Here is a 13,160-nt window from a genome sequence, read left to right as displayed (position 1 = left end):
ACCGACCAAGCCTTGGGGTTCAGTTATGAATGAAGCAGCAGAAGCAGCTCTCCTGCCAGGGAGATAAGCTTTTGTCTCCTTGCTGGCTTAAGGGCCAAGGTCACTCCCTCAGCCTTAGCCTTAGCGGGGGGTTACAGCTTCTGATACCAGGCAGGGCGGTCCCCAACAGTGTGTAGCCTTATGTCAGTCTGTCTTGATTCGTGAGTTTTGTAGTAAGTCTAGAATCCGAAAGTGAGTCCCTCAGTTTTGCTCATTCAAGACTGGTTTGGCTCTCCTGGGTCCCTTGCATTCCCGACAAATGTTAGAGTTAGTCTGCCAACTTCAGCAAAAGGCAGCTGGGGATTTTGGTAGGGATTTGCATTGAACCCGTACACCAATTTAGGGAGTGTTACCATTTAAGATCAATTCTTCCAATCCATGCATGTGGGATTTCTTTACATTTATTTAAGACTTTTTAAAATTTCTGTGAGTTTTCAGGGTCCACATCTTGCACTTAGTTATATTCCTAAGTATTTTATTCTTGTTTGGTGCTATTTAAATGATTGTTTTAAATATTTTCAGACCTTTCGTAACTAGAGTATAGAAACAAAATTGACTTTTGTACCCTGGCCTTGACCTTGCAGTGTTGGTAGGTGGGCCCTGTGGTTTCTTGCTACTGTTCAGCGGGAACGCCGCAAGGGTCTTCAGAGAGATTTTTAGAAGAGTTGCCTCACCCACTCCGAAACTCTCAGATAGTTCTTGCAAACTCCCAGTATTTGTAACCTAATGTCCCCTTGCTGTCGTGGCTTCTCCACAGGTTCTCATCGCTGAGCCCAGCCCCACCCCAGCAGCTGGGCTGCTCCCCATCACGGACATCAGATGTAGCGCGCCCTACTTCATTCCTACGTCCAAGCCACATTTTACTCTTTTTACAAGTGTATTAAAACACTTTCACTTGTAAACATGTGGCTTTGAAACCCTAGTAACCATACGTACAACTTTAACTGGCTATTGAAGCCCCGGGATTCCTGGCTCCGAGGCGTGCCGCCCCACGCCAGCCTCCACTCCCGCCGCGCTTTGGCCACGCCCGCCACTCGCCCCACCTCCCAGGGGCAGAACCGCCCCGGCTTCGCCAACGGTCGAGAAGGAGGCTCCCTCCCAAACCCAGCCCCAGCCATCACGGGCGTCAAGCCCTTCTCAGCCACCGTACACACGCACGCACGCACGCAAAGGCACTTCCGGTGCGCCCCAGCCTCGGCTTCCGCGGAATTCCAGCTGGAAACTAAAACAGGGGGAGGGGCCTGTCGGGCCTGGCTGAGGCGGGGCCGGGGCGGAGCCCGAGGAATAGGGGGCGGTCCTGCTGGTCCCCGCACAGGCGGGGGCGGGGCAGGCCGGGAAGGGGCGGGGCTAAGCGGAGCAGGGGCGGGGTTAGGCGAGACGGGGTGGGCAGGTGCGAGGTCGCTGTGCTCTTTGAACCTTGGCGTTCACTGTGAGGTGCGCGGCTGAGAGCCTGGGTTCTGCTCGTTTATCCGTAAAACCCGGGGTCTTTTGAAAAGGTAAGCGTGCCCTAGGACGTCGTGGCGCCCCTAGGACGTCGTGGCGCCCCTAGGACGTCGTGGCGAGGGCGGAAGACCGGACGGAGTTCCGCCGCAGGAGTCGGGCGGGGACAGCAGACCTCACCCGGGACAAGTGCGCCGCGTTGGAGTCCCGAGACCCACCCCGACCCGCACAGGAGGGTCCTGGAGGGTTTTACGGGGAAAACGCCACGTTGCCTCGTTGGAGGGACGATGCCGCGCGTCGGGGACTCGGCCAGAATTTAAAGGTCGATGTGGACAGATGCTATTTTTCTAAGCTGTAGGCAACGGGCCCTTTGGCTTTAAGTGGGCAAACCTCCAACACCCGCATCAGATTTTAGGTCCTAGTTTACTTCCTCACGCGAACCCGGTTTTTTAGGAGCGTAACACCTGTTTCTGCTGGGACGCGGCGTGATAGTGCATTGGTTTAGAATTATATCGCATTTGTTAATGCCTGGTGACTCAAGAAACCTTACCCGAAAGGCGCAAACGGCGCAGTTTTCATTAATCTCGGACTAGCAAACAGGTCCTCCAGGACTCGGTAAAACCCCTGGCACAGCTTCATCTCTTAGTTCCCTTATCTGGTCCTGCGCTAATCAGACAATTGTCCAGCGAATCCAACACCTCCTGCCCCTTCGCTGGGCTCCGGGCCGTGATTGCCGAGGGTCGAAGTCCGGTGCGAGAGACAGAGACCAGGAAAGGCCTGAGCCCCGCGTCTGCCCGGTCGGGGGGGGGGGGGGGGGCGGGGAGGAGAGGAGGTCCGTCACTGGGCCTCCTCTCCTCCCCGCCCCCACGGGGAATCTCGCCCCCTCGCAGCTCCTGGAGCAGCCGCGCGTCGCGTGGAGAGTCTCAGCTCTCTTCCACCCAGAACCCTGGCCGTAGTGGTGTGATGGGCGTGTGCCATTGCCCTTTCACTGGTGCTGGTGGAAGGTCAAGGGCAAAGTGGTTGGGGATCAAGTTCCCTCTCCGCAAAAATAAACTGAAGTCTTCTTACTGTGATACAGTTTTTTTTACCCTTTTACTTAACATCCAAACAACGTTTTTAAACCAGCTGTGCCCTAAGCGTTAAATATGTTTAGCTAAGTCATGACACAAAGATGTAATGCTTTGTTGGCCTCAATTCTCAAAACACAGCTGCTTTTACTTTTGAGGAAGGCTATAAAATGTTAGAAATACCTTATTTTTAATGAGTGACAAGGAACATAAAACCTTACTTAATTCATTTGACAGATAAAAAATATCTTATTTTCATGGTGAAAAATGGTCACTGTAACTTCCAAACCTGTAGAGAATCTTAACAAGAGTTTATTTGACCCAAAACTGAAAATTGCCAGGAGGCAAGATCTCAAACGCTCCCCAGGATGACAGTTTTGGGTTTAAAAATTTTTTTTTATTTATTTACTTTGAGAGAGGGGAGGGAGGGAGGAAGAGAGGGAGAGAAACACCAATGTGTGGTTGCCTCTCACATGCCCCCTACTGGGGACCTGGCCTGTAACCCAGGCATGTGCCCTGACTGGGAATTGAACCGGCAACCCTTTGATTTGCTGGCCAGCACTCAACCACAGAGCCATACCAGCCAGGGCATGAATGTCTTTTGTTTGTTTGTTTTTAATGTGCTTGGAACGAAGAAGGGAATGTGAGGAAGATGAAAGGAAGGTGGGACAGAGCAGGTGGGGATTGGATTACAGGGGGGCTGACCAAATTGCCTCCCTTGAGGGCGGCCACACTTCAGGGGTCTGAGAAATAGGAGTAACCTGGCATTTCAAAGCCACATTTACCCAGATACACAACAACAATGGATAGGATTTTCTTAGGGCAAAGATAAAGTTTTTGCTACAAAAAGTTATATACCTGGGGTGTGATTTGCCAAGTTAGGAATTTATGACCTCATAGATCACCCGGTGAGGTTACTTTTTACAGAACCCTTTTTTTGTCCACAATTTTATTAGTTATTGTTGCATATATAGCAAATTACCCTAAATTTTAGTGGCTGGAAAAACAAACACCTGCTATCTCCCAGGCCTCCAGGTCAGAAACCCAGGAGTGTCTTACCTGGGTGGCCCTAGCTCAGGGTCTCTCATGAAACTTTAACTGAGGTGTTGACGGGGGCTGCAACATCTCCAGGCTCACCTGGTTTAGGCCGGCCTCTTAGACCTGCTTCTAAGTTCAGTCTCGGCGCCGGCACAGGCTGCTTCCCAGCATCAGGCAGCGACCTCCTGCTCTGCCATCTTCTCTTCACTGGAAGCACACCCCAGGGTTGGAGTCACACCAAGGCCTGATTGCCAGGAGGGTGCCTTCAGAGTTCTGGGTCTGGGGACTTTCAAATGCATTCCAGCTGGGTTGTAATTTAGAAAATCTGAAGATTGGGGGAGCACACAGGTTGTTGTCCTACAGACTCTGTGTTGACAGCAGAAGTCACGGTTGTCTCTCCGCAGGCCATGGGGGATTGGGACCTTCCAGGAGTTCTGGTGTCTGCATTGGAAGGACCGTCTGGTATATGTGAAGATCATGTTGCAGAGCTGCAGAAACACTTTACTCTCATTACCATGCAAGAATTTCTGGACAATAAAGCACAATTGGGTCCACAGATTCAGGCTGTGTGCATCTGGGGCGGAAAGCCAGCTATTACTCAGGAGCTCCTGGAGGGCCTGCCCGCCCTGAAGATTGTTGCCAACCCAGGAGCCGGTCTAGACCACCTGGACCTGAAGCTCCTCGCCAGCTTTGGTGTGAAGGTGGCCAACACGCCGCAGGCTGTGTCCAGCCCCACGGCTGACATGGGGATGGCCTTGCTGCTGGCGGCAGCCCGGAGGGTAGTGGAAGGTAAGCCACCTTGGAGATGCTGGTTTTCCCAAGAGATCGATGGCAAACACTTATCAACAGATGACAAGTATAACATTACTTTCAAACTTCAAGTCTTTGGCCCTGATTGCTTTACACTACGTCCCGGACTTGGTGGCCCTGGGAACTGGAGTCCCTCCTGGCCATGTGCATCCTGCTGAGTGCTCAGGCCCCGCTCCAGGCACAAGTACTTCAGCAGCCTTTCTCTTGGCAGCCGTTTCCCTCCACCAAATGCCACTCATTCGCATGACAGGTGGAAAGTGTGTGCGTGCGGTAGTTTCAGCTCCACTCTGGAAGTGCCCTGGGGGTCATTCACTGGCTGGGCAGCATGCCACCTGGGGGCGAAGGCCTGCCTGTGAGTAGGCAACATCCCACCTGTCCGTGTACCGGACCTCTCCAGGGCATCCCAGGAAAGGCAGGGTATCCCCTCGGCTCGCCCACCCTCCCTGTGGAGCTGTGGTGTGAAGGGTCCGAGGAGAGAGAAGCAGGAAGTAGTCTCTGTTTCCGAATGCTGGTTCATGCACGCACACACACACATGCAGTAACCCACATGTACTCACAGTCCCACACACAGTCCCACACAGATAGAGTACACGTGTACACAGTCCCACACAGATAGAGTACACATGTACACAGCCCCACATGGATAGAGTACACGTGTACACAGCCCCACATGGATAGAGTACACGTGTACACAGTCCCACATGGATAGAGTACACGTGTACACAGTCCCACACAGGTAGAGCACACATGTACACAGTCCCACATGGATAGAGCACACATGTGCACAGTCCCACATGGATAGAGTACACATGTACACACTCCCACACAGGTAGAGTACACGTGTACACAGTCCCACACAGGTAGAGTACACGTACACAGTCCCACACGGATAGAGTACACACGTACACAGTCCCACACGGATAGAGTATACGTGTGCAGTCCCACACAGATAGAGTACACATGTGCACAGTCCCACACGTGCTCACAGTCACAGATATAAACATGGACACAGCCACGCACATAGTCACATGCACAGACACACCCCCAACCGACTTTAACCAGGAAGACTTCCCCAGTTCGAAAGGACCTGCTCTTTTATGGCATTTCCCCAGGGAGCACTGGCTGTGCGAGGAGGACATTGCCGTCCGTCCCCCTGCTTCCCTGGCGGACACATTCGTTTGCTGTCCCAGAGAGTGCATGAGAGCCATGGTCTGCCACTGGCGTCCCCTACCCGTGTCACCTTGACAAAGCGGCCTCAGGAAAGGCCGTGGGTTCCAGTGTGGTGCCATCCCCACTCCCCTCTGTCTTCTCGTGCACCTTAGGTCACCAGCTGGCCATCTCACCGGACACACAGAACTTTCCCACTAACTGGATGGGTCAGGAAGTGACGGGGGCCACCCTGGGGATCGTGGGCATGGGCAGAATCGGCTACAAGGTGGCTCAGCGGGCCAGGGCGTTTGACATGAAGATTCTGTACCACAACAGGAGACGCAGGTGAGAGCCGGAGCGGACTGGAAGTGAGCCCAGCAGAACGCACGCCAGCGCTGCCCTGACTGTGGCTGGGGTGTACGAGCTCCACGTTTCCCATCAGACTCCCTGCTCTTTCTTCCAGAAAGCAGAGCTGACGGTCCAGAAAGGGGCGGCAGTATTTTTACCATGACTCAGGAATGTGTGACTGGTTTCCATTAAAAAAAACTCACCAGGAAGGGATTTTAGCTCAATATAATCGTTCTTTTTTATTTCTTGAGTGACTTTTGATCACAGGAGGTGCCGTCCACACACACACAGCAGTTTGGCCGGTTTCTCTAGTGCTGAGCTCTGTGCTCACCCACTCACCCCAGTCTGAAGGCCGCTTCCTGTCATGTCCGATTCAGCCAACAGCAGCCCTAATGGTTGGTCACCAAACGGCCCTCCAACCCGCCTGTTGTCTCACCCCATTTGCACATCCCCCAGGGGCCGCCAGCCTGCTCCTGGACACCCAGTCCGCTCCGCACATCGGCCAGCACGACACTGCTTCCCCCTCGTGGTGGCTGCCCTGGCACTGTGGAGTGGAATTGTGGCTGATGAGAAATCCGGGGTGGTGCGGTGAGCCGGGGGACATTAGGTCAAGACCTATCCCTGTTTTCAGCCACTGTTTGCACAGCGCGCAGTGGAGGCAGTGCTCAGTGTGAGGAGAGGGCCGAGGCCGAGGCCAGTGCCCTCTGGACAGGCTGCGCCGCGCCGGCAGGGCATCGCGGAGGGAGCTGGGTGTGCTTCCTTCCTGGTGTGCCCGATTCATAGAATTTCGTGTCCCATTCTTGGTGGCACTGGCAGCTGCCTGCCGTGACCTCCTGGAGCCTGGAATTCCCGTGGAGCATTCAAGCCGTCTGGGGAGGCCAGCGCAGGGAGTTCAGACTGGACCAGAGCCGCAGCACAACCCTGCCTCCGCCAGACGCTCGGACCCTCTAGTCTGATTAACAGACAGACAGCACTCTCGGCCCTCCCCTGTTTTGCACTGTTTGCTGGGAACGGTGATGCATGTCCCCACACTTGCTGACGCTCCGGCATGACTTGAAGCACGTCTGACACACAGTCGTGCTTTTACCAGGCTCTGCGGGCTCAGCGAGAGCACAGCCCTGGCTCAAGGAGCCCTGGGTCACTGCGAGGCCCTGCAGAGAGGCCGGTACCCACAGGGGTTCCGGGACCAGTCCTGGACCCACCTGGGGACAGTCCCTGGCCCCCTCCAGAAACTCGTCCCCGGGGCAACACAATGAATCTCTGACTAGGAAATGCGGTTTTTCTTCCTCGGTCTCTTCACAGGAAGTTGGAGGAGGAGGAAGCTGTCGGGGCCAGTTACTGCGAGAGCCTGGACGACCTGCTTCGGCACTCAGACTTTGTGATGCTGGCTGTGAGCCTGACGCCCCAGACCCAGGGGCTGATCGGGAGGAGGGAGCTGAGGCTGATGAAGCCCACTGCCATCCTTGTCAACATCGGCAGAGGTACAGCCACCGTCCGTCCGAGTGCAGGCCCAGCGGCCAGGAGGCCATGAAACAGGAGTTCCAGGAGCTTCTGGGCACCTGCAGCCAACGTGTTCCCTGAGCGGCTGAAAAACCCACTTCGACGGGTGGGGTGCTGAGCTGCTTATTTAGAAATGTTTCTGATCTTTGTCTTCACCTCTTTTGAGCCTCAGGTCAGTGAGGGAGTTTTCAGATCCAGGTTTGGGCACCCACTGGGGGCAGGGGCATTGCGTTTTCATCTGGGTGCAATCAAGCAAAATTTATGGGGATGAGTTTTCTGAGCCTTCACTTGAAAAATGACAGTGTTCATTTGGTTGCTCGACATTTCCGTAGCAGAGCTGTCTGTGTCTGTATGCAGGAGGTAGTGGGCTGGTGCTTTAACCCAGTTACTGGGGCGGGCTGGCATGGCATTCGTAAAGAAGGGACACAGAGTCCTCAGGACCCCTACCGGCAACCGCACACAGGAGGGTAGGAGTGACACCAAGCTGCTGGCCTCTGCGGTCAGTGGCTGAGGACACAGGCGAGCACTGGCCCACCCCCCGCGGGCTGTCTGTGAGCAGACAGCGCTGCCTGCAGCCCCACTGGCCGCACCAACCTGCTGGAGCTTCTCTGAGAATTCAGACCCCCCGCATAGGCATTACGTGCTTTGGGGGATGCCACGGGCCAGTGACCACAGTAACGATCCTGAGGAAGCAGATGCCCCAGGCAAGGGCCTCGCACCCGGCTTCTCCCACAGCCACACAGGCAAGCCAGGGGGCTCTGTGCCCTGACTGGCCCTGACCTGGGCGGCTGCTCCTGGCTGGTCAGTGGTGGGCTCCTTGTAGGTTTCTGCTGGAAGGAAAGGGTTTCCTTCTGAGCATCCACCCTGCTGTTTTGTGTTGAAGTGACAGTTACAGGTCGTGTTTGTGGCTGCTTCACTTTTCAGTGTGTGTACAGAGTGCAGATAGAGCTGATCTCTGGGGGCCGTTTGGGGAGGTGGCGGGAAGAAGTGAGCCGGGCCCAGGCTCAGACCTAGGTTGGCGGAGCCTGTGGTCTTTGCCGAGCGCGCAAACAGGAGCCTCGGCTTGCTCGTCCGACACATGGTGTCGACTGTGGGCGATTGGAGGGTTCGGTGCACCTGTGTCAGGATGTGCTGGGAACAGCGGCTGACGTGGTGGAAGCATCTTTTCTGTGCGCTGCCTACCTGAGGTGTACCACAGAGGACTTGTCTCGTTGGCTCAGGTCTGCTGATCGATCAGGACGCCCTGGTGGGAGCTCTGCAGACCGGGGTCATCACGGCAGCAGCACTGGACGTGTCGCACCCTGAGCCCCTGCCCAGGTAAGGACGCCAGGCAGAACCCGCAGCCCTCTCTGACGGAGGGGCGGGGAGGGGCGGGGCCTCAGGCTGTCCTGCTGTGGCTTTCGCAGCTGAGTTGTCACAGAAATGTAGGGCGTTGGCCGGCAGGGGCCTGCAGGCCTCTGGGGACCTGTCCAGTCCTGCAGACAGTCTACCCTCTGCTCCGGCAGCTCTGCGGACAGGCTCAGCCCATTTGGCAGCTGGCCGCGTGGGTGGACTCTGCACCGAGCCGCCTTCCTCCGGGGAGTCCTCCCCAAACCTCTGGTCCTGGGCTGCCCTATCCAGTATCAAAGGATAACTTTGGTTCTCTTCTCTTTTAAAAACATTCATGTGGACCCGGCTGGTGGGGCTCAGTGGATTGAGCTCCAGCCTGTGAACCAAAGGGTCACAGTTTGATTCCCAGTCAGAGCACGTGCCTGGGTTGCAGGCCAGGTCTCCAGTGGAGGGTATGCAAGAGGCAACCACACACTGATATTTCTCTCCCTCTCTCTCTCCCTACCTCTCTGTCTAAAATAAATAAATAAATAAATAAAATCTTTTTTTATAAAAACCCATTCAGGTGGTTTAAGACAACTAATACATTTTATCCTAGTCTGTTTTTTTGAGGCTAAATATCTGCGTGTCCTGTGACGACAGCCTAAGCGATGGCACCTCTGTCATTTCTGGACGTCGCCATGGTCCCGCGGCACTCTTTGTTAAGGCGCTCTGGAACTGTGCTCTCGAGACCGAACTCAGCGTTCGTGTCGCAGCCTGACCGCTGCAGAAAATTACACAGAGTTTGTGTTGGCAGCACTTGGTTCTAGAAGCTTCGTTGTGCCCTTAGCTCATTGCATTTTTAGAGGGCTAAAATTGTTATTCCTGCAGTTGTTTTTTAAGCGTATGTATGGAACTTTACATTTATTTCTGTTGCATTCCATTTGTGTTTGCGTTTTGACCCTAAGACCCAGGCTGCTAGGGCGACAGTCCCGATTCTGTCGCTTCCTGTGAAATGTGATGCTGCCATTTGGTAAGGCACTGTGATTCCTCCAGCTTTGGTTTCTCCTAGTCAGCAAATCACTGTCAGGAGGAGGACATTACAGCCAAGTTTAATGTCTAACTTTACCAAGACTGACCGTAGAACTTACAGGCATTTCTGAGGAAAACAATAATTTGTTTAGAACAGTGTTTCTCTCTTTTTAAAAGATTTTATTGATTTTTTAGATAGAGGGGAAGGGAGGGAGAAAGGAGGAGAGAAACATCAATTGGTTGCCTCTCGAGTATCCCCAGCTGGGGACCCAGCCTGCAAACCAGGCATATGCCCTGATGGGGAACTGAACCGGTGACTTTTCAGTCTGTAGGCTGGCACTCAACCCACTGGGCCACACCAGCCAGGGCAGAACAGTGTTTCTCAGAAGGTGGTCTGGAGACCCTGTCAGGGGCCTGCGAAGTCGCAGCTGTACTCATAATGCTGTCAGAGGTGATTTACTTTCCATGCGTGTTTCTGACAAGTGTACTGATGGTGTGTGGTGACCCTCTGACAGCCACAGAAACGTGTGCTTCTGCATTATTGTATTAGTGTTTTCCAGTTTTAGTTGCTAGTACAGTAAATGTTGATAGACCCCCACATAAACAAATGGGGTTTCAATCTCTAACAGTGTAAAGAGGTCCTGAGAACCAGTGTCTAAGCACCACTAATATACAACAAAAAATAATGTCAACATAAATGAAGAAGTATGGACATTTTAATCAGTTGTCCGCTTACTCAGAAACCTAGAAGTCAGTGGTCACCCATGCTGTCTAGTCTGCTAAAATGAGCTTGTATTAGATTCACTTACAAGGTGACACAGGGCAAATACCAGAGTTATTTCCTAAAGTTATGTTTATTCCAATAGGTGGTACACTCCTAGTGCCCCGTGGGAAATCATTTTTGTGGCCGATACATTTAGCAATTACTTTCAAATAACTTAAATTCACATATCCATATTAATTTCTAATCTCTATATTATCTTTATCAGACAGACTTGAGTTTTCATCTTGATTTTTTGAAGGGAGAAATTTTGGGGCTGCTTACTGTAAAAAAAGGATATTAGGGATTTATTACCTAGTCATACTACAAAAGTATTCTTCACCTTACACAAGGGTTTACTGCAATATTATTTTAAAAAGGAAAGTTCATTTGTTGATAGTGTAAGGAGTCCCCAAGATCATCTTTAGGCTTAAGGGGTTGGTAGAAAGACTCACAGAACTCAGAAAAGCTCTCGTACTTACAATTTATCACAGGGAAAGGATGCGGGTTAAAATCAGCAAACATACACAGTGTATCCTGTAGAGTCCAGGGGACACGTGGCGTGAGCTTCCAGTTATCCTCCCTCCGTGGGTAGTTCACAACACACGCAGTATTTCCAACCAGGGAAGCACACCCAAGCCTCGGTATCAAACAGCACGCAGGCATGGAGTGCCCACAGGTCTGACATCAGATACTTACTCTCCAGCCTCGCCAGAGGTCACAATGACTCAGAGTGGGCCAGGGTTCCAGGTGAGCAAAAAAGAGGCATTCACCCCAAATTCCACTGTTAACACAAACTGTCTGGCTGTGCTCAAGGTCCTAAGGATAAGGAGACGCCACATCAGGCAGTGAACCCCAAGGGCTCAAAGGTCAACTCCCAGAGGCCTGTGTTTGGAATGTGCAGGGTCTGACCTCTGCAAGCCTGTCTGCTGAGTTAACCCTTTATTTCATGGCCACCCTAGGGTGGGTCATCGCCTAACCCTTGACCCACCCTATACAGCCATTGCATGCATTTTTGTATTTTTGTGCTAGCTTGATTGTTTGCCCATTGCTCTACCACTCTGTTCCTTATGACACACTTGTGCCGTACTATGAGTATATAAATTAGCTACTATTTAGGTAAGTCTATTGAGCCACTCATTGCCAATTGTTATATTCTGAAGAGGCTTTAACTGAATCTCCCAATCCAATTGATCATCAATAGCAGTATTATCTTATGACTTATTTACATGAGGTAGTTAAATTCTACCAACACTGCTAGTGCTACGCCACATCACAATATGATCATGGTTTAATTTCATTTCATTACAGGACAAATCAGTAACAGTTACAGAGGCATTCACCCCACTTTCTCAACAAAATTGGCTCTTGCCTCTACACCAGATAGTTTGTGGACAGGTGTTACAGTTGGTCATGATTCAGTTACCTCTGGGTCCAAGTCAGTTGCAACCAAGCCAGTCACCCTGCGGTTTCCAGTGTGTGTGTCACACAGCAGGGCCCGCCTGTGGGGAGGACAAGCATTTTCAGAAGAGTTCGTCCCTGCTAGCTGTACTGTAGGATACGCTGAAATGGACCAGTCCTGCGGACTGGGGCAGCCACAGTGACAAGTGCCCCCAGGGAATTTCCGCAGGGTCAGGGGTCCGTAAGATCGAAAAGGCGTTCCCTCAACAGCTAGGAATGTCACAGGGATACTCTGGCCTCTGTCGTATTAAAGTAGTCAGGAGGCCCGGCTGGTTACAGCCCTTCCCCTGCGCTGGGTTCTAGTGTTACCCGTCACCACATTGAGTCCGCCTGACCCACTGCATTAGGAACCTCCTCTTTCCAGACCGACCCTTGTCCTTCGTGTTCTTCCTGGGAGAGAACTCCCTCTAATCTGCTCGTTCCAGTTAGGACATCTCCCTTCGAATGCCACTACTCCCCTCAGGTGCACTCTGCTTGTCCAGTAATGCCGGGACCAGCACCTATGTCTCCGAAGGCCCTTTCAGGTCTTGTGGGCCAGCCTTGAATCCACCATGCATGTTGTGCCATTGTGTGATAATGGCCTGGATGCAGTTAGGATATGTGTTTTGCACCCAGAAATGTAAGGTCCCTCGCCCTAGGGTTGGATGAGTGGTGGTCATACCCAGGTGTGATTTAGAGTGTGCACAAGCCTCCTGCAGCCTTCCCCTCGCAGGGCGGGGATGTGAAACCAAAGTATGAAGTTCGAGAGACAAACAGCTCTGAGTGGTTTCCCCAACTCATCTGTATTTCAGGGATCATCCTTTGCTGAAGTTGAAGAATGTCACTCTGACACCTCACATTGGAAGTGCCACTCATCAGGCCAGACGGCAGGTGATGGAAAACTTGGTTGGAAGCATCCTGGCCTCTCTCAGGGGCCTTCCCATTCCGAACGAGGTGCTCGTTACATGATGTGTGTGGGCTGAGGACTCAGAGGGACCAAATATGGCAGATTAAATGGGAAAGTATCATTTTGTGTGTGTATTCACGTTAGAGCCCAACACACAGTCCAAGGAGAGCAACGACGCTGACCATTCACTGAGAGCCCGCTAGGGGCCTTACTCCCATTCTCACTCCACTCTCAAGGCTGCCGTGTGAGCGGAGGTGTCACCATTCCTCCTGACCCTGAGCCCAGTTAACCCTCCAGCGTTTGGAAGTTGCAAATATTTGAA

General features: G+C 52.7%; 1 protein-coding gene across 2 annotated transcripts; it reads left to right on the top strand.

Annotated features, from left to right (window-relative positions):
* Nucleotides 1-1,399: 1,399 nt before the first annotated feature.
* LOC114506557 (glyoxylate/hydroxypyruvate reductase B-like) lies at nucleotides 1,400-12,959 on the top strand. Of its 2 annotated transcripts, none has more exons than XM_028524307.2 (6): nucleotides 1,400-1,535; nucleotides 3,989-4,373; nucleotides 5,717-5,888; nucleotides 7,194-7,372; nucleotides 8,612-8,708; nucleotides 12,744-12,959. In XM_028524307.2, the coding sequence occupies exons 2-6, from the start codon at nucleotides 3,992-3,994 to the stop codon at nucleotides 12,898-12,900; spliced, it is 987 nt and encodes a 328-aa protein (XP_028380108.1). In that variant the 5' UTR covers nucleotides 1,400-1,535; nucleotides 3,989-3,991; the 3' UTR covers nucleotides 12,901-12,959. The 2 variants fall into 2 exon arrangements, with proteins under 2 accessions (XP_028380108.1, XP_035866030.1); XM_036010137.1 differs by having other exon boundaries at nucleotides 1,401-1,473.
* The last annotated feature ends 201 nt before the right edge of the window (nucleotides 12,960-13,160 follow it).

This window comes from Phyllostomus discolor, chromosome 9 (genome assembly GCF_004126475.2).
Source record: "Phyllostomus discolor isolate MPI-MPIP mPhyDis1 chromosome 9, mPhyDis1.pri.v3, whole genome shotgun sequence".
In the NCBI taxonomy this organism is placed as follows: Eukaryota; Metazoa; Chordata; class Mammalia; order Chiroptera; family Phyllostomidae; genus Phyllostomus; species Phyllostomus discolor.
The sequence above is the reverse complement of the archived record's forward strand: the minus strand, read 5'-3'. Positions and strand labels throughout refer to the sequence as shown.